General features: G+C 33.1%; 2 protein-coding genes across 2 annotated transcripts; one reads left to right on the top strand and one right to left on the bottom strand.

The window, feature by feature from the left end:
• Positions 1–2201: 2201 nt before the first annotated feature.
• On the top strand, positions 2202–5886 carry LOC136968555 (hairy/enhancer-of-split related with YRPW motif protein-like). The gene is made up of 5 exons (XM_067262544.1): positions 2202–2928; positions 4794–4851; positions 4958–5041; positions 5119–5191; positions 5282–5886. Exons 1-5 carry the CDS (start codon positions 2861–2863, stop codon positions 5692–5694), a joined length of 696 nt encoding a protein of 231 aa, XP_067118645.1. The 5' UTR covers positions 2202–2860; the 3' UTR covers positions 5695–5886.
• A 2008-nt stretch (positions 5887–7894) lies between these two features.
• Positions 7895–21419, bottom strand: LOC136968553 (protein FAM8A1). The gene is made up of 5 exons (XM_067262543.1): positions 21082–21419; positions 18531–18651; positions 18333–18459; positions 8671–8822; positions 7895–8484 (listed from the first exon to the last, which is right to left on the bottom strand). The coding sequence occupies exons 1-5, from the start codon at positions 21401–21403 to the stop codon at positions 8328–8330; spliced, it is 879 nt and encodes a 292-aa protein (XP_067118644.1). The 5' UTR covers positions 21404–21419; the 3' UTR covers positions 7895–8327.
• Positions 21420–22268: the final 849 nt, after the last annotated feature.

Below are 22268 nucleotides of genomic sequence, written 5' to 3'. Positions count from 1 at the left end.
TGATGCGCGCTTTGTCTTCGTCATGCAGCTTTACGACACTAGTTTTATACACCTGTGCAATAAAAGCGGGAGTATTTTTCGCATGGATACTCTCTGTGCGTTACAAAGGATACAAACCGATGCATTCTTATGCTCTTTGCTCCTGATTAGTGATACCTCCTGTGATCATTAATCAGGCGATTCTTAGCTTGACCTTTAGGCTATTAACTAACCTGTATTATACGAAAAACTGCCCAATTTATCTTACCAAAAAAGAATGCTCGCCTAAGGAACCATAAAAAAATTGTTACATAAAATTAAAGAAAAACATGAAGAACTATTAAAGTGGCATGGATTTTAAGGAAGGATAGGGAAGAATTTTTAAGAAGAAATTCCTTAAATGATATATTTATACGAAATTTCTCTAAAAATTTTCCCAATTCCTCTCTATAAACCTAGCAATTTTTAGGAAATTGCTCCAATTGTATAAAAATTAACCATTTTTAGAGGAAATTCGACAAAATTTATTACTGAATTCGTTTACAAAACAATATTACTCGCAAATTTGGGATTAATGCCACGTACAAATATAAACTATGCAATCCAGGAAATTATAATCTTTAAAAAGCAAGAATTTGCAAAAGAAAAACAAGAAACACAACCAATTTTTTGACATTAGGATTCTTGCAGAAACAAATTCTTGTGGATTTGATCAGAAATTCAGCAATTGTAGAACAAAAGAATGGTATCCTTTAAAAGATGCCACTCCTTTATGGAATTTCTGAGAAATTAAGCCACGCTGCAAGCTGGAAATACTACAGAATTATCTCCAATTGTGTCATAATCATTGGAAAACAACCGCACCATTTTAAGAAATTTGGGATAGCAAAAGAATATAGGAATTAGCATATCGTGCTGTTTTGTAATTTAGAAACTACAGTATATCGGGATCATTATTAATGCAGATTCAACAGAAGTTGATGGAAACTCAGGAGAAATCATGGTTAGAGAAGGAGAGAATTAGCATTAATGGAAATCCAAAGGAATTTTTAAAGTAAAATGATAAATTTTTCTAATAACTGTAAGACTCTTTAGACTGTTAAACACCGAATCCCTACAGAAACTGTTATAAAAACCCTATGTAAAACTACACCTCAAACAGGGAAACTATGCAGAAAACCTCTTATTCCTGTTTATTATTCTACACGAACGTAACTCCTTTAGAGACCACGCAAGTATCACTTCATCATACAAAATAGTTAAATTCAGACCAGATTCACCACACACGAAGGCATTTGTTAACGAAACCCTTAGATAAGTAATCAATTTCAAAGATTTTATACAAAATCCCTTTAAAATAATCGAATTTTAATGACTGGAGGGATCACATTCTCGAAAATTAAGGAGATGGTTCCCACGAGAGGCGAGATTTCGTCCTCTCACCCAAAATGCCAAAGTTCGTTTCCTAGTGTTTTTCAACTGATAATTTCGTCTAGAAAGAAGGGCACGCGAAGAGCCCCGAGAGCTAGAATAATGCGTCGATGCTTAAGAATAAAATTAAAGCGATAGGGGGCCTTTCGGGGTCATCATCTGCCTTAGGCACCCCGTTGTTGGAAGAAATGTAGTTGTCTAGAGCACCTCCTTGGGGTGAGGGCTACTGAATAAGTAGATGAGGTCCAGTGGCAAGTGCCTTCGGGGTTCTGACCTTCCGCTCGAGACGGTAGGGGAAAAGAAAGCGGATGTTAACCCCCTCGTGCTTAAATTAATAAAAACATAAAAAAAAGAAAGCACGTGGAACCATCCACCTACGAATTGTGTTCGTAGAGGAGTAAAATGAGCCTCAGATAAGAGCTTCCAGCCTAATCTGGGAATTTCAGGCCATCATCACGATATTAAATTCCACGCTGAGTAGTCTAGTCACGTGGGAGTCGGATCGTGACGTCACGCTGGCCAAATCGGTCACGTGCTCCAGTCGCCTCCGGTGAGGTCGGTAAATAAACATTCTCCCCGAACCGTGGGAATTGTGCATTTTCCGTGGTTACGTGACAATCCATTTCGTGCGTGTGGAGGGGGTGCAGACGAATTTCCGGGCCCGGTGAGCGCGCGCGCGCCTTCATCTTTTTTTCTCCCCCCTGTATTTCACTGCCCTCCGGATGCGTTGGCCCCTTAATAGGTCACAATGGGGCCTTTATCGGATCGTGTAGTGTCCAGCGATGCGTCGTGTGCAGAGGGATTGTTATCCGACATCCGTTCATCCAGTCAAGTTCATGACTGGCAAAATGCCAGCGATTGGTAGTGGTTGGTTGAACACGTGGGTTCGGTTCCCACGACCCAACTAGGCAACGTGTGGCGCCGCGTGCCTGACTCGGACGTGGCATCACCTAGGATGCAACGGGGTGTCAAGGGTGAGTGACACAGACATCCGACGTTTGTGTCTCTTCGCACAGATGCATACAAAAAGCCCTCCGTATGCCGTATACACACATCTTGCACAACCTCGACGCTTGAGGTTATCGTTAAGGCTGCAAACCCCCCCTCGTACCGGATCCGGTTACTTCTGCTTTGTTACTACAATTGCACTCGAACAAACTTTCCAATTAGAAATCAGCCAGTTCCTTGTGTTGCGTCCCCCCGAATCATTTCCCAATTTTTATCAGTTCGACTTTTGTCTGCGGGGGGAAGCGTGACCCGGGGAAATCGAGCTGTGAGAAAGTTCGACTCTGATTCGCGTTGACGGAGAACGTCTGTGACGTCACGTCCCACGCGTGCATCTGTCACGGTCGGAAAGGACCAATGGGGAGACGGTGCAGGGGCGAGTTTTTAGAGCGAGCGGCGTGAGAACCGTGGCCACAAGCACGTGCGTGACCGAGTAAGGCACATTATGAGACGGGATACGAGCGACATGGAGTCGGATTTTGACGAGGTCTTCACAGACGATCCCTCAAAAGGGTAAGTTCTTTCACATATTCTACTATACGAAACCCCTTTTAAACTCACAGAACCCTGTCTTATGCTGCGAAACACCTATCTGTGCCTTATGCAATCGCGAAATTTAATTGTGAAGCGCTTCCTGTTCTACTAAAACCCGAGCACCCCTGGCGTTGCTATGGTGGCACGTACCATCGATGGTGTCACTTTAAATGATACCTTTGCCATCGCGCAAGTATCGAGGTTTTAATTTGGTAACCCCTTGTTGCTCTAGGTGTTTAAATTTATATGCATTACACGCTTAAACTAGTTTTTGCAAGAAACAAAAGCGGGTGACTCATGGTGTAAATAAAAAAAATGGAGCCGCAGAATGCCTCTAAGCTAAAATTTTAATACTTTTACATAGTTTTACCCTAAAACGATCAAATGCTGCGCGTTATTCTGCTTAATTTTAGGAATTTGTGGCTGTCTGTAGGAGTATTAGGGTTTTGACAGTTTTTTATGGGTTTATAGACGATTTTCAGGAATTGTGTGTGTTTATGGAGAGGTTTTAAGAGTTTGTGAATGTATATTAGAGTTTTAGGGATTTCTATACATTCATGAAGATGTGTATGGAGAATTTTAGGGCATTTTCTAATAGTTTTATGGCTGTTTATAAAAGATTTTAGATGTTTACGAATGTTCTTAAATGAGTTTTTAGAAATTATAGATATCTATGAAAGTATTTAGAGATTTATGGAGAGAGACTTTAAAGATTTTTTCAGGATTATAGATGATCTAAGGGGTTTACAGATATTTATGGAAGGGTTTACAGAATTACTGGATGATATCAATATCCACAAACCCTAAATATTTAAGTATGCTCTGCTAAGTAGAATTAACAGAGCATATTTAAGGTTATGCGTACCTAATGACTGAAAAAGTAATTCTAAAACTAACAGTTCCTGTTTGATGTAGATATTTGGCATATGTTAATTCCTCCCTTTAATTGATGTAGTTACTCGGTAGAATAACTGTAATCTACCGCATTGCTCAAAGAATTATCGTAGAGCTTCCACTTTATGTTAATTATCCACATAGATATAATTATGCCGTCCGTTTCTGCACGGCTAAACAATGGAATATGTTCCGTCGACGTGTGTCGCCACACCGCTTTTTAAACACTTATTGCATGCCGCTGCGTAACAGGTACTATTGTGAAGCTGACGTTTCATTTTTCTAGGAAGTTTTATAGATCAAAATCAGAAAAATGGCAAAAAAAAAATAATAATAATAATAATAACTGGTTTGAGTTATAAAGTGTCTTTTTTATCTATTATTTTTGTGTTTAATTGTTGGTTTACATTAACAAGAGACAAAATTCACTTTTATATGTAATTTTGTCTCTTGTTAAACTTCAATCAAGACTATATTTTAATTTCTATCCTGTTTTTAAAGTTTTAATGGCTGATGTTTGCTTAAAAACATACTTTAGTCATCAGATTTAACCAGAATATAATAGTACAACTACTACGTTGCAACAAAATCTGACAAATTAGATTGGATAAAAGTTAACTCTACACCAACTGAAGCTTTATTTATAACAAAAACTATAATTTATGCTGATAAGCTCAAAACTGCTAGAAATTCTATCAGGTTTTGAGTGAAATATATGAATATTTTTACCAACTGAAGTAACAAATTCTAACTACAATCTTAAACAATTACATGCAAGTGTTATGAATGATTAAACTATGTTGTCAACTGAACTGCAAACAATTCTGGTGCAATCTTTTGTTAACTGCTGTCCTAGAAAATATGTATAAAATTATTGTTCTTTGTTACTAGACTGTTTAAGCTTTAAATGTGGTCCCAATAATCATTTTTCTTTCATTGTTACATTACAGATCTGCCACTCAAATTAATTCTAGAAGTCAACTGGTCACCAGGAAGAGAAGAAGAGGGGTGAGTTTGATGAACTATTGTCATAAATCGGGCATTACTGTTCAAGCAGGAAGCTAAACTGTTAAATTTGTGGTGTGTTAATTCGAACAAAATTCCATACATATAGATTATCGAGAAGAGACGAAGAGATCGCATCAATAATTCTCTTTCGGAATTGAGGCGCTTGGTTCCGGCTGCCTTCGAGAAGCAGGTGAGTAACAATTTGGATTTAAACGTGAATTTGGAAGTTGTTTGCAACGTCGTAAAATTTCACTTTCCTTTCTTTAGGGATCTGCTAAGTTAGAAAAAGCTGAAATACTGCAAATGACTGTGGATCACCTTCGCACCCTTCATTCCAAAGGTAGAGAAAGCTTTGATATGCACACTCTATCAACACTTCAAATCTTCTTAATATTTGATTTAGAGTGTATAAACTAATGATTATTTTCAGGTTTCGACATATTTAACTCTAACCCAAATCAATTTTCCATGGATTATCACAACATTGGTTTTCGTGAGTGTGTTTCTGAAATAGCCCGCTACCTGGTGGGAATGGAAGGAATGGACTTGCAAGATCCTCTACGACTGCGGCTCATGAGTCACCTCCAGTGTTACGCTGCTCAGAGAGATCTAGCTATCAAATGTTCAAACCCCTGGTCTCCCACAACGCCGATCATCCCCGAAAATCCGGGATCGACCTCTCGCTACGAATCGACGTCTTCCCTGCACGTAAACAGAGATTGTACCCGATCCACGGGAGAGGAGGCGATGGCCTATTCACCACCGAGTTTCTCACATGCCACTTCTAGTTCTTCGGCACCAGTCAAACCATACAGGCCGTGGGGAACAGAGTTGGCATACTAACACAATGCTTATTTATTACATGTAAATAGTGTCTATATATCCATAAAGTGAGATTGTAAGTTTTAAGTCTGTTTATAGATCTTGAGAAGATGTAACTAGAAGAGGCTGAAGAGATTACTTGTGTGTTACTTAAAATTTGGCAAGTCGTGTATTTTCAAAATTGTAAGTTAATAAATAATTGTTTTTAGTGGATTCATTTTCAAGTTTTGTATAAGTGCTGAACACTTACCAATCTTTGATATCTTTGAAAAAGAAATACAAGAATTTTTACTGTAACAGATGTAAAATTTTCAAGATTATTAATGGAAATTTACATTTAGATGCTCTTAAATAATCATTTATACAATACAAATTCAGAGTCTTGTTTCTATTATAAAGCTGCTATTTCATCTATGTTATGATGAAACAAGGTTCTCAAATTATATAAATGAAAAAAGAAGACTCGAGCCTTGATCCCATTTGCCCATTTTCAACTTGCAGTGTCAAACAACGGTGGCAGCACTACAAAACTTTATTCCATTAGAAGTGATAGCGTTTGTGGCTATGAAAATAGTCAATTGGAGATGCTGAAACATCAGCCAATTAGATGCACAATCACCTTTTGAGATTGATATTATCATGCTGATGATAGATATACACTTCCACTTTGGCTATCAAAAGCAGTGAGTTTTAGTGCAAACATTTGACACCAGAATTTTCCTCAGTGGTCAACAAACTGTTAGGGCTGTTTCACACTATGACCGACTGGGACCGACCGGTCCGACTCCTAGTCGTATTGACCATGGCAACAGCAGTCGGTCGACCGACTGGTCGTTCCAGTCGGACAGATTTAAAAAGTTAAATATTTGTAGTCGCGTCGGAGCAGTCGGTGAGCTACAGCCAATGAGAGCTTCGAAGCTGTAATCAATCAGAGTTTAGATTTATCCGAAGTTAGAAAATGGCGGAAGGTAAAGTTTTCTCGGAAGCTTTAATAAACGAAGTCAGAAAATATCCATGGCTTTATGATATTCGGCGAGCCGATTATAAAGGCGACATTGAAAAAAATAATTGGTTAGAGTAAAGCGAAAGGTATCCAGCTAAAAAATAGTCTTAAACTTCATATTAACGAATAGACGTAGACATATCTAAATGTAATTTGATACGCTGAATCGATTGGTATTAAAAAAATATTACTTACGATCAACCGTTTAAAAGTTACAAACGATTTTTTATTTCCGTCTATTTGCTTCGTTTAAGAACAACTTTATTAAGAAATACGCAGGCACTTATCGATATTAACAAAACGAATTACTTTAATTCACCATAATACATTTCATTTACAAGAGAAAGTGACATTAAAAATGCTAAAATGGTGTCGTTAGCCCGCGAACACACGACAACCTTTCAAAGATGGCCATGTTTTCTGTTTAAATTGAAAAACTTACCACGATTGGCTAGTGTTCTGATCTGTAAGACACGTTCCGATTGGTCCTTACGAGTCGGCCACCGACATAATCGTACTCAGTGTGAATTCTTTTACTACTAGTCGGTCCGATTATAGGCTCGGTCGGGTCGGACCAGTCGGTGACAGTGTGAAACAGCCCTTAGAGTGATTGTTACCATAGTAACTGCTGCTATTGTACTTGCTGCTGGAAACTTGCAATTGGAATCAAGGCTTTACATTGTGTAAATGATAAGAAATTAGATTCAGAATATCATCTATATATAAACTGAGCATTATTTCTGTTATAACACACTTCATCTATATTGATGTTACAGAAATAAAGCTCTTTAAAGTATCATTTATACAAATTACAGGTCTTATTTCTGTTAGAAGGTTCTGTGTATGTATGGCAATGACAAAAACAAGATATAAATGATGAAATAAGGCTCTTAAGTCGTGTTAATAGTAAAAAATAAAGTGCAAAACGTCATCTATATTAAATTAGAGCCTTATTTCTATTCTAATGTTCTTTGTGTAAATGATATAGAAATAAGGCTCTTAAACTCTTATTTATAAGATTAATATCCTCAGTTTTGTATCATTTACTTAATGGCATAAAATAAAACTCAAATTGCATATAAATTTTGTACAGAAGAAAGTTATCTTTTCAACAAAATTGCCAGATGATCTCTTGCAGGAATTTTGGTAAATCCGTAATCAAAGAAATACTTCTACGTAATAACTTCGGCCGAAAACTGTCACATAAAACAACGGAAATTAGTAAAATAAGCTTTATTGCTATACACAAAATAGAAGCGGGATTTCTAAATATATACACAATATAAAATATACTACAATATGGCGAGAGAGATCATCTCATTTTGGTGTGGATCGGTTGCAATGTAAAAATAAGAATGTAAGCTAGCAATTTTGAACCTGTTTAAGAATGAAGGAAGATAAATTTACGAGTGGCAACGAGCAGTTAACTAAATTATACAATAACCAAAGTTTGAAGAATTGATTAGAACATATGATGTCCTTAGAACATTCGTTCCAACACAAAGAAAATGATTGTTTTGAATATATGTGTATATGTATTTTTGTAATTATAATTTAACGAAACAAGAACTTTATATATACATGTGTAAATACATATTTATATGTACGTATTTGTATAATTTTCCTATAAAAATTTTAAATAATTACATGTTTACAGCCTGCGTCTCTCGCCAGGTAAGTCTTCTACCACAATGCAACTACAGATAAGATCGTAGGCAGTTCGATTGAACTGAAAGAAGAACATGGGAAAAAAAATTGGGAAGAGAAACGCCATGAAAACGTTCTTAATAAATGCACGAACGATGGCCCTGAAATTAAACAATAAATGTAGTAGTCGTAAAAAATCAGTAAATTAGAGCAAAAAGACTGATTTTGTCTGCATTCATACAAGGTAGATATGTTCAGGACAATACATTTTTGCTCAAACGATGCATCACCACATCTCTGAGGTAAAAAAAAATTTGAAAATGAATGCAAAATGGAATGATACGTACCAACCAAATCCAATATCTCTGGCAGGAATAACTCTAATGTGATTGTTATCCATTTGTTCCACGCTCGAACAGGAAACAACTCTCAGTCTCATGATACTCTTGCCGGGAGTCGCTCCGCCGGGAGCGAGCGTACCGTGACTGACGCAGAGTGCCTAGAAGAATATTTAAATTTGAAAATAATTAATTACATTTATTAGATTTCACAAAAGAGTATGTACAAAATAAAAGTTAAAAAAATGTTTAATGCATGATATGAGTTAAAAATAGGAACAAACAAAAGGAGTTTTTTTGTTAACTGAATCCATATGTGAGGTCTGTGGACTGATATTATTACACGATTGTTAATTATATTTAGTATAATTAACAATTATACTATAAAAAATTATGAAGTAGCTGATTTTTAAACAATGTCTTGATACTAATTCTTTTTGCATCTATGTCTTTACTTTTATCAATTTCTATTTGTATCCTTGTCTACTTTGGACTTTGTTTATTAATAAGACTTATTACACTGGTGTAGTTTCCATTTAGCAAATAGAGGCTTCTTTGGTAGATGAAAATAAAGATATTTTGTTTTGACTTTTTGACTAAGATCTCCTCTATTTGCTAAACAGAAATTACACCAGTGTAATAAGTCCTATTAATAGACAAAGTCCAAAGTAGACAAGTATACAAATACAAATGTCTTGATATTTCTGTACAATTTCTTAGCAATAAAGACGATAAAAAAGAGGAAACACCCTTCTAAACTGAAAAGCATAGCCTTTTCTCACCTTAAAGACAAAGACAGAACTATATTTGAGAGTTAAAATCTGCAATAATATCTCTACAAATTCTTGAATTGTCAAGATCAGCATCTGCTGTTATTCAAATGATAACAGCAACAGAAGCATTTTAACCTTTTTCCAAGTGCATGACTATTTTTTCCACAAGCAATCATGTTTTACTTTTAACAACATTCTGAATTTTCTTTATTTTATTTTGTTAATTTGATATGTTAATATGAATTTATATAAGCTTTTATTTTTCTATATTGTTTTTCAATTAAAACATCTATTCCATTAATTAAGTATCTATTTTACAAACACATTTAGAGAAAGTATTGATGGAAGAATACTTAAAAGATGAAGAAGCACGAACCAACCTCAAAAAAAAGATAACAAAAAAGTAAGTGTTGTACTTTTTACAACAGTGCAAGTGCCAAAAGGTTAAACTAAAAGAAAACTGTCTTTTTCCCTTAAGAATGAAGACAGAACTACATTTGAGAATTAAAACTATAAAACTTTTGGAATTATTAAGTAATGTCTATTCAATTCACAGCTTTTGTAAAATCAACTTGTGTCCTTTTTTTTTATTTTTGGGAAACTTTGTTCAAAAAACTAATCCTAATTCTATTATTTTTACATTTTGAATGAAGAGTTTACACTAAACATACATGATATGACAAACAACTTCTACTATATTACAGTGTAGAGAACTACATATAAAACCAATAGTTAAAATACTGCAGACTCGGGAACACCAAGTATCTTGTGTTCATTTCAAACGGTATATAAGCCGAAGTTAGTTAAAAGAACGAAAACTGGTTTGAATCTGTCATCCATAAAACTAAATCCATATTGGCATACAAACTGCTGATTCATCTCCTTTTGTGATTGTTTCACAAGTTTATTAGGAGTTAAAAATATCTAAATTTTTTCTGAAATGGTTTGATCAAGTGATCAACTTTTTCCTTAATATTTCTAATCATAAATGAAACCGCTTCACATTTGAGCTGTCTATGTCATGTGGTATGAGCCAAACAACATTTTGCTTTGATCAGCAATAGTGATTTGTATGACAATTCACCTACCTTAAGTCTGCATGTATTGTACTTTGTTATGACTATGTAAAATTAAGTACATAAAGAAGCAAACATGAATTCTGAACTATCCAAAACTATTCATTTGTGGCCTTTCTAACTACATCAATTTATCAGAGAGTTGTGAAAGATTTCTGCATTACATAAGCATCTGCTAGTAAGCTTAATACCTCTTCAATTAGGTATTTTTCTCATATACTGCAAAGTTTTTATTGTGCAAATATAAAATTTAATAAAATGTTACACAAGATGTTTCTATTTCAAAAAATGTTTGAAAAATCTCCCATTTTTAGAAAAAATAATCAAAATTTCACAACATCCTTCTGATAATAAAAAGAAAATTCATGACTAAGTAATCAACCAACGAAAGTAACTTGCCAGTTTGGATAAAGTCATTTTCTATTCACACTTACTTTATAAGGTTTTATGTATGCCGATATAATGTTCTTTGTCATACGAACAATTTTTTCTTTACATTTTTATTACTTAGTCATGAATTTCTTATACTACCAGGTGCACAGACATTAACTTTAATTATACTAGAAACAAGAGCCAAAAATTCGAAGAGAGATAAAAAAAACTCATTTAGGCTCAAGGCGTTTCTGAGAAAGTTGTTCACATCATTCATTTACACTTGTTGAGTTTATAAGGTTCTATTCACTTTAATTTCTATTTATTAAATCGAATGTTGTATTTTTGAATGTTTTTGTGTTTTTAATGATTCAGAAAATAGATAAAGTGAAAGATTTGTAAAATTTGTTATTTTAGGAATGTTGTAACTAAGTTAAACTAAATTATTGCTTAATGATACAAAGTTGAGGTACAGTTCTATTTAAAAACTTTTAAAAATAACTAATTTAAAGCTCAATAAAGCATTTTAGGTACAGGGCATAAATTAATAATGAATTTTAAGGTGTAAATGAAAAATACACAGCTCCTTTAGATTGTTTTGTTTACTATGCAAAATGGCAGGGCAAGAACATCTGGCAGAAGACTGAGAGAGGATGTGACATTGGTATTTAAGAAAAACAGAACAGCATATGGGACCTCAGGGAGTGATAAGTACAAATGTATGGAGCAGAACTGAGCAGAGTTTACAAGATACAGTAGGAGGAGGCGCACATATTTTACATCAAAGCCAGAGGAGTTACTGGTGGGTAGCCAAAACATTTATGAAGAAAATTTTAGTAGTTATCAATATTAAAGATGTAGATACTTTGTTGGCTGTCTGGGAATGGGTGGTGGAAAAAAAAAGATGCAGATAAGCAAATGAAAAAATATGAAGATATTTTGAATTGAATGAATATCAAGAGTTATCTGAGATGTCGTGAGTGAGAAGGACTCAGTTTCAATTTAAACTGCAGTAAAGGTGTTCCAAATAAGAAGTTATGTTAAAATGTGAGTTTGAAAAGTTCACTTTTGGTGAAATGAACTCCAAAGACAAAGAAAGTCAGAAAGAACTTGGCCATTTGTTGTTTTTATGATTTGTTTAAGTAGAATGGTAATGAAATATTTGCAAAATTATGGAGTGAAATTATAATTATTTCAATAAATATGTATAATAGTTCATTAACAGTAAAGTATGTCCACGGGTCTGCTGAGTTAGCAGGTATGAAGTGCAGACAGGATGTTGGTTTGCAATAAATATTCTTGGTTATATTTTTATTTGTCACACAAATCTTGACATCCAAGTAATTAACTTCAGTGTAACTCATTATTAGAAAGAGTGCAGTGCAACTCATTAGAAGAAAGAGTCGATAAAAAATTCTTTTATAAGTTTGTTACAAAAATGCATACGGGCTAACACTAGAATTAGATCAGGAGAATAGCACTGAAGTTAATTACTTGAATGTCAAGATTAGCTTGACGAATAAAAATAAAACCACGAATATTTACCGCAAAGTATGTCCTCATCCTTAGATTACCTGCATTTTTAAAAATATATAACAGTTTGCATATTTGCTTAATTTATATTAATATTTAATAAATATAGTGTTAGTTAATTAAAAGTTGAAAGCCAAATTCTAGAAAAAGCAATAGTGCAAAGGGAAATAATGCAAATTAAAATACAAAGTATGACATGTATATAAAATTGTAAGGAGTCAACTCCAAATCATTTTATTTTGTTTGGGGATTACTTTTAGTTTGTTATTCTTCTTATTTTGGGGCATTTATTCTGTTAATGATAGACTACCACACATCACCTGAGCAAAATTCTAAAACTAAAACTATCCTTACTATGATGACAACTGGTGGTAACCAATTATGTCGTCAAATCTGGAGACATCTCGGGGAGACTTCCACAGGAAGTTAAAAGAATGATCTCCCTCCCCAAATTGTCACCAAAAAGCACAACAAAAAAATTATGAAAGATTAAATGTAAAGCAATGACGCAACTTAAAAAAAGATTACTAGAATTAAACAAATGTTAGCCACTTAAGTATGTAAATAGGGTCGAGTGAGTGCAGTGGCTTGCCGTCCATGCAAGCTGTGGAAACATTGCTTCCTTTGTATTTTCTGAAATATAAATACATATTGTGTAATTATTTTAATATACTTTGAATTACTTTTATTATAACTGCATTATTTATTTTATTAGAAATTTATATGCAAATGAAAAACAATGATAAGATTCGAATATAAATTCGTATATGCATATTTCCAATGGAAGCACCACATTGTAGAATATGGGTCAGCTTCCGGGGCAAAAATATTTAAATCATGTAAAGCAGCCAGATTACAGGCATTCACACATGCTTTACAGAGCATCAACCTCGTGCGGTTTAGCTGGTGGATGCTACACATCAAAATATCATATAACACTTCCAATGATTCTTCCTATTAGCCACTGATAGGGAGCTATTTGACTAAGTGGATTATTTTAAGATTTAAAAACTAAAGAATATTTTGTTATTTTTATGTGTGTTTCTTTACAAAGCTATATTTAATTATAATTATATTGACAGATTTTCAGACATAAAATCTTTAGAATTTTTATCAATTTTACACGTTAATAATTTTAAATACTATGAAAAACAATTTCCCAAAGAGAGTTTTAATTCTTTAAGTAAATTTTATGGAGAATTTTTTGACTTATCCCAAATTACGTAGCAAATTGCAATATTTATATTTGTGTCCGGACTATATTGGCGAGTCACTCTTAGACGTAAAAAATATTATAATTAATCACAATCCGAACAAAGGTGTGCTAAAAGAATTATACGATTTAATATCATTAATTTTTACGGTACCATCTATCGGTGCCTCTGTCGAGTGCAGTTTTTCAACCACGAAGCAAATTCATACATTGGCAAGGAACACTCGGTCGGAGGAAGGATTGTTGTCACCAGCATTGCTTTCAATAGAAAAAGAACTTTTAAATACTTTGATGGAATTTTTATGATAAAGTAATTGACGACTGGGCGGAAAAAATTGTCGAATAGAGATAGTTTATAAAAAATAATAAAAACAAGTTCTTATATCTCTGTTTCGTGCCAATTATCTATTTTAGAATTAAAATAAATAAACTTTTTATTTTTGTCATTTCCAGTATTTGTTTAAAATTTTTATGGAAACTCAGCTTCCCTATCATCAAATGTCACGGAATGCCACTGAGTGAGTGTAATCATGTAATGTCACCAGAACAGTGTTATAAGGAGAAGACAAAGCTCAGGATTGAGCAAGGTTTAAAGAAGGCTTTCAAGTTTCATTCATCAAGTTTCTTGGTTATGGTTAGGCAAAGTTAATTTGTAAGATTTCCTTATGAATTTTTGATAGATTTCGATTTCATATTTTTGCTTGTCAGTTTTATTATGGAGATAATTCTAGGATAGTTATAATATAATTTATAAGTCCTCAAGTGTCGAGAAACATTTCTTGTACACACACACACACACACGTATATATATATATATATACTAGCAGATGAGCCCTGAATATCGCAAAGATTAAGATATTAGATATTAGTACTTATAACTCACTATATTATATTATAGTATTTGATTTATATTTACAAAGGTTATCTTATGTAAGAGTTTATCATACCACCCAATCTAACACATTTACAAAATTTTAAAACAGTCGAGGAATAAAGAATTTTTAAAATGTGTTAGATTGGTCATTCGGTGCAACAAACCCTTACGTAAGATAACCTTTATAGTTATATAGCCAATCTTACCCGTTTTCACCGGTTGCAAAGAATTAGGTTCGCCCTCTTCCGAAGCTAATTAGAGAATTTTTAGACAGGTCTAAAAATACGTTCAATTTTGTGCAAAAAACCGCATCTAAAATAGTACAGTAGAAGCCGAGTTCTTCGGGTAATCCTTAACCCATTCCCTCCTCTCCGCAGGGGAAATTTTCAAAACTTTCTTTTTAGTGTGCATTCTCATGACATACCCTGTGTACTAAATTTCAACTTTCAACTCCTAACCATTTAGGCTCTGCACTTATTATTATTATTATTATCATCAATCCATCTTGATTATATTATAAGATTTGGTTTTTTGGATTTGATAAAATATCTTTTTATTTGTAGAATTTTGTCGGATAGCAATTTTATGAAAATTAATTTGAAGACAGTCTGGTAATCACCATTTAGTCATTTCTAGTGTTCTTGAATACAGATATTTGACAACTCAACCTTCCTCTTTAGGCTGCTTGGCCATCAAATTTAAAAAACATCCTTTGAAAAAAAGCACAGAAAAATATCCAATTAAATTACCAATTTAAAATCGGAACTGGCTGATCTTACAGACATCTTTCTTTTCTTTTCCATCCTTACCACGCGGGGATATTTGAACTTTATATTTAACTAATAAGGAAAAGGCGCTGGTAAATGTAGATTTTCTTAACTTTCCCCTGGCGACGAATCTTTTTAAAAGTTTCGATTGTAATTTCTTGTCTTTTCCTCAGTAGATATAAAGCTCAAATATCCCCAAGCGGTAAGGATGAAAAAAAAATGTAGATGTCAGTAAAATCAGCCAGTTCCAATTTTAAATTTGTAATTTTAATTGAATATTTTTCTGTGTTTCTTTTTTTTAAGGATGTTTTTTAAATTTGATGGCCAAGCAGCCTAAAAAGGAAGGTTGAGTTGTCAAATGTTTGTATTCTGGAACACTAGAAGTGAATAAATGGTGGTTACTAGTTTTGGACAGACTATGTCTTCAAATAACTTTTCATAAAATTGCCATCTAACGAAATTCTACAATTGAATCTTTTTATGATATTTTAAATTTTTGCTAACTTTATTTTATTACTATATATATTTGGACTTAGAAGAATAAATAGATTTTTCGTTACTACATATAGTAATTATTTTTGGTTTTTGATTAATTTACAATTTTCCGTTACTTACTGCCCACATAAAGTCCAGACCTGGCACTAACCAAACCCTCATTTATGTAATGCAACGATAGAAAACTATCTGGGCTTTCAATAGAAACAGATTAGAGATTAGATGTTACAAAATGTAATATCAAAAAGCAAAGGCTGTTAGGCAACTGTAATTGCTTTAATATAGAATAATGTCAAAAGACTACAGATTGATGCACATGGCAGCAAAATTAAGATAACATTGAACACTGACAACAGGTTAAACCAATTACATATCTTAATTATCAAGAATAAAGAAAATGATTGGTGTAACCATTTATGTTGACTTTATTTTGCTACCTTGTGCAACCACTTTAACTATACACATTGCCATCATTGCTTGAATAGTTTGAAGATATGTTGTCAATAGCAATGATGGTAACAAACATTTTTAATATAAATTTATATTAAAAAAATAACAACAATAAGAAAAAAACACCATATTTATTGGCTTATAAGATGCACTTTGTTTCCTTGTAAATATCTTGAAATGTCAGCTTAGAATGGCAATATGTCATGTGCAAAACAGACAGTTGGCAAAGTTAAAATATAATGAACAGATCAAAGCAAAATTATGCTATTGAATTAAAGTTAATAATAGTGCAATATATCAAAGAACACAAGAATAGAGTGCAGAATGAAATCTTAGACGCCACCAAGACGATAATTTGTTAATGGAGAAAGCAGTATTATGAAATGCCAATAAAACAAGTGCAACTGTTAAAAATTCCACTTGAATTTGAAAAATAACTGGTGTAATTAGGTAATGGAACTTAAATATGTAGGTCCATTGTATTAAATATAAATTTTTTAAAAGCTTTTTTTCAATTTACTCTTCCAAAAGATGCTTCTTATAAATCAAGTATTGTACAGTACATAATCGAGAATCTCTCTCTACAAACACCCAAAATGATATTACAAGCATGAATGATGTGTACATAGAAGATAATATTTATGTTTACAATTGCAAATAAATAATCCAATGATCTTGTAACACATTTTACATTATTTACACTAGCTCTAGAGCAGGGATGGGCAACCTTTTTCTACGTAAGAGCCGCATTTCAAAACTTTTGAACTGACGCGGGCGCACACAAGAGAAAAGAGGGGGAACTGTCGGTAAATCACAATTCTTTATTCATATATAATTATAAATTAGCATATGTATACCTAATATAGCTTCTGGCACCAATTTAAACATAATATATTGGAAATATTTGGTTAAATATTAGTCACCGCTAGTTTTAAATTAGTTTCGATGTGTCTGTTAGCCGGTTTCTTGTTTTAATTTTTACTAAATTCATTGCGAAAAAACTTTTCACAAATATAAGTTGTAGAAAATAACGTTTGAATTTTTGTTGAATATATCATTAAGCTGGGAAATTGATATATTTATTCATATTTTATGCCACGCGGGCCGCAAAAAATATTACTGCGGGCCGCATGCGGCCCGAGGGCCGCAGGTTGCCCATCCCTGCTCTAGAAGAAAGATATTTTGTCATTTGTGAAAATACATGCATGTAGCATTCACTTGTGACAAACATATCATTATATAATCCAGTGGTTTCCAAACTTTTGTGATTCACAGCTCTTTATATACATGTGTATGAATATATTTGGGATTTGGGGTAAACCCAGGTTTAGTAGTACACTTTTCATCTAAGAGTAACTGGTGTGTTGATATTATAAATAATTAATATAAAGAAAAAAAGGAAAATAACAGTTCTTAGGCAAAGAACAAATATTCTATTTAAATTATATAAAATATATTTAATAGAACTGTTTGCTTAACACACAGGATTTGTTTACTTGCTGAAAAATTTCATGATAATTCATTGATTGCCATTGCTGCTGTTCCTATTATTTTTGTTTTTGTGTTCTTAAGTTAAGTATTTCATATACAGAGTAGATGTCACACATTCATTGACTACAAATTTTAACTCTGCAAGTCATAAAATTAAGATTAACCACATAACAGAAATAAAAATGTCTATAGGAAACCCTTCTCTACCTATTTTTTCTTATTAAGAACATATAATCTATCATCAACTTAGTTACAACTGATAACATCTATCACCAATTTCACTTTAGAAAATAGCTCAAACAATTCTGACAAATTGTTAAATTACCATCTAGAATGTCCTAACTGCTTAAAAATAAGATTATAATCAAGTTTATTATTTAATATCGGACTTGACAGAACTTTAGATGATACCTCTAAATTATCTGCAGACAGTCAAACCCCTAATTTACTTAACTTTGGGCTTATGTAAGTTTTTTGATATAATCATAAACATAACTTCCATATAATTTTATGATGATGTTATCTACATTGTCTACAGTATATTCACATTTCTTTTCCCAAAATTAATCCACAAAACTAAGGATGTTTGAAGAAAACAAACATGCTGTACTTTCAAGAAAATCTTACCTCAAATATACAAACGACCAAACGATGTATCACTTCCAAAGTAACAATTTCTGATGTCACTTCTAAGGCTGCCTTAATGTCCATTTTCTCATCTCTTATTAAATTTAAATCATATTTATCTAAATTTCTATTAAAAAACAACACATTTTATATTAACGAATACTGTTTAACAATAAAAAAGAATCTTGTTGTACTTACACAATTTCAAAAAAATCTACAGCAATGTATGTGACCATTATTTTTAATACTAACAATATAAAAAAGTCAATTGTTTCTGCTGCAAATCTCTTCCATAACGAAGGTACAAGGAACTCTTGTCCTGCAAATAATCAAAATTAATGTTAAAATATAACTAAAGCAAGGATGTTATATTATTTTACAGTACAACAAAATTATTTTTTATTAAAGAAAATACTTTATTATGCAGCAATAAAATTACACATTTTAATCTATATTCTTATAGAGTAGTGATAACATTTTATTGGTTTCTTAACTGTATAACTTCTTTGGATTATAACAATAGTTTTGGATTTTGAAAGCAAATAACTGATAATAATCAGCAAACGATGGCACTACATTATTCTCTAGCACAACAGTTCTCAAACTACAGTCTGTGGATCACTAGCAGTCCAAAATCACATTCCAGATGGTCCTTAGACTGATCTAGTCACTTTTCCAAAATGTAATTTTATGCCATTTATCTGGAGGAAAAATATTTTCACACATGTCTCTTATGTTACATTATCAGATAGATAAAATATAATGGTACACATTTAAGGTGATAATTACAGAAATAAGAAGTGAATGAAAGCATATGTCTGTACTTCATCTGTGAGTTGGTTTCAGCGTCCACAAGTTAAATAACTTTGAAAATCACTGCTCTAGCTCACACAGTTAGTTACACTCTGGATTCATATGTTCATCTCCATTATTAGTCACTTCTACTACATTTTTGTGCAATATTAATTAAAATAAAGAAAATTGCAATCTCAAAAATTTATACTGATTATTGATTTGCATACTTAATAAATTCTAACAAATTTTAAAAAAGAGATAAAGAAAATCTAAAGAAAAGGTATTGTGTATGCTAGGACTAAGCTCTTTCATGCTTCACTGGAAAGCAAAGAAATCATTTTCAGTAGAAAATAATGCTGTAATATTAAAGTTAAATATTGCGTCTATGGAACCTTTACATTTCCTTTGCTTAAACGCATTATTTAAACAGCAATGTCTTTAAAACTGTAAGGAGTGTATCAATTACAACACCCATTTCTATGAAACAGAAGTACAGCAGCAGGTAAAGATCTTACAATTCTGACTTGTGTATCTTGCTCTAGAAACTGCCAATGATCCAGCACAACTGAAAATTAAACAATAGTTCTAACATTAAGACAAATCCTTCATTATAACGTTCTAATCGATGGTATAGGCAAGTTTCAGTTCATTTTATTTACTACAAATTTATTTACGTACTACAGCATCTGGCAATCCCATAATGTGGCTCATTTATGCCATACCATATCTAGAGATGCCATACAGATGTGATGTCCACAGATATCAATTTCTTTACATGTGAACTTATTTTATAAGATGTTCTGTTTTTGTATTAAGAGATTCAAAAAATAAGAATTCTTAAAAAGATTAAATAAGTAAGTTTATTTTTGATTCCTAAAAGAGTGTAGATTAATTTCATCAGGAGTGATTGGCAGATCTCACAAAAGGGGTGGGTGTGTGTGTGTGTGTGTCAGAATTGCTGTGACAAGGCATACATTTGTGTGCTTAGACATAAGATTTCTCTTTATGTTTCCTCCATTCAGCTCTAGGAAGAAGCATAAAGACCCCTTTCAAATGAAAATCAGAGAATGATTTTTGAGGTACTCATTTGAAAAGAGTCTCTGATATTCATAAAGGAATCACATGACTCCAAGTACTGGCTACATTCAAATGACTATAAGAAGACAATTTAAGAAGAAAACAGGGCTGTTGTATAAATTGCATCCTATGGAAGTTTGGGACTTTGAGTATACACCTTAACTCGGGACCGAGACAAGTTCAACGACATCCTACTTTTGGACCGGAGACGAAAAATAAAAAAGTTATCACATTTACAATTTCTTGCCTTTTGCAATGCATTCTACGCCATTTTAGAGTTTTCCACTAGGTGGCGTTCGACCGTTTGCGCTCTCGACAGACTCCTCCCAGAGGGGAGCCACCGAGCGTTTAACGTCACTAGTTACCGACTCACGGTAGTTCTCGAACAAAAAAAAAAAAAAAAAAAATGTATACCGAACTATAAGCAGTGCTACCTAGTGGAAAACTCTAAAATGGCATAGAATGCATTGTGGAAGACAAGAAATCATAAATATGATAACTTTCTTATTTTAGATCTCCAGTCAAAAAGTAGGGTATTGTCGAACTCGCCTCAGTCCCGAGTTCAAATATATACTCAAAATCCCGAAATTCCATAAGGAGCTGTCTATAGTATCCCCAAAGCTAGAGCATTTTCTTGTGCAATTACCAATGCTCCATAGCATCTATGGGATGCAGGGATGCTTCCTTTAATTTTCTCCCCATCTACATAGGATGTGTTTCCTCGTCAAGGAGCCAAGTAAGCAAGCCAATGACGTAGTTCGCTTCATATGAAACGATCTACGTCTTGCTTACCTGCTTGACAAGGAAACGGACCTATAGATTAGGGGTGTAGATTTAAGTCTACATAGCAAACGTAACCTACACACCGAATACAGACCTTGAACGGGAATTTGTCTATTTGTGGCTTGTTGAGATCTGTTAACGGGTTGTAGATTGGTCGATAAATTCTGATTTGGGACGAAATTCGGGAAATTCCTATTGAAATCCGGCGTGTTGGAACTATTCTGAGCCTGATACCAGGACTGCAAAACCAGCGTGGGAATGGAAGCCGAGAAACATTGCCAATAATAACACTGCCATAGCCATTGATTAACCGCATTAGCGTATTCTCCGGCGTTACGATAAGTAGGAATTCCGTCTTTCTGTCCATTAGATCTCTTGTTTTGATCATTTTTCTCGTATGGCACACTCGACGCCATCTTGTTCCCTATTCGATATTGCGCCACCTGTCGTTTTAATTTACTTTTTTTTTTAAATTATATTTTTGTTTAAGCTCGATCAATTCAAATAATTTTAATTTTTTAATTACGTTCTTTTAAAACTAATTAATTTTTAAATGAACGTGTTCTTGGATCAAATATGAGTTGAAAAATTTTAATGGAAGCAAATTTTGAATACATATTTCGGGCATTTTTTTGAATCGATCTTACACCATCTATCGTTTTAATTTACTTTTCAAAAATAATTATATAATTACATAATTTTTATTCGCATTCAATTAATTAAAAAGATTGTAATTTTTAAATTATATGCATTGTATAATTTTTTTAATGATATTTGTTAGAAAAATTCACTCCAAATTCGAGTGCGAAATAAAAGCCGCCATTAAATGCGGATGAAAATTTTGACTCCTTTATATTGAATTATTTGATATTTTATAATTTTAAACTGAAACCCGAAATCTTCTTTGCATTAATCTTTATAATAATAATAATAATAATAATTAGACTGAAATATCACGCGAGAACAGCTTCTTAATATATGGAATAATGATACCCTAGGTATACAAAATGGCGGCAGGTCTCTGACTCCAGCATACAGAAGCGAGGAAACAGTGGGGACGCACGTTTTCTAAACCTAACCTATTCTAATAAATTATCATAATTATTAGCAACTAAATTATTAGAATAGGTTAGGTTCAGAAAACGTGCGTCTCCACTGTTTCCTCGCTTCTGTATGCTGGAGTCAGAGACGAGCAGCCATTTTGTATACCTAGGGTAACATTAACCAAAAAATCTATACTTAAGCTGCTTATTATTTTATATAAGCAAGAACTGAAATTGA

This window comes from Centruroides vittatus, unplaced genomic scaffold (assembly GCF_030686945.1).
Source record: "Centruroides vittatus isolate TY-2023 unplaced genomic scaffold, ASM3068694v2 contig_15, whole genome shotgun sequence".
In the NCBI taxonomy this organism is placed as follows: Eukaryota; Metazoa; Arthropoda; class Arachnida; order Scorpiones; family Buthidae; genus Centruroides; species Centruroides vittatus.
The sequence above is the reverse complement of the archived record's forward strand: the minus strand, read 5'-3'. Positions and strand labels throughout refer to the sequence as shown.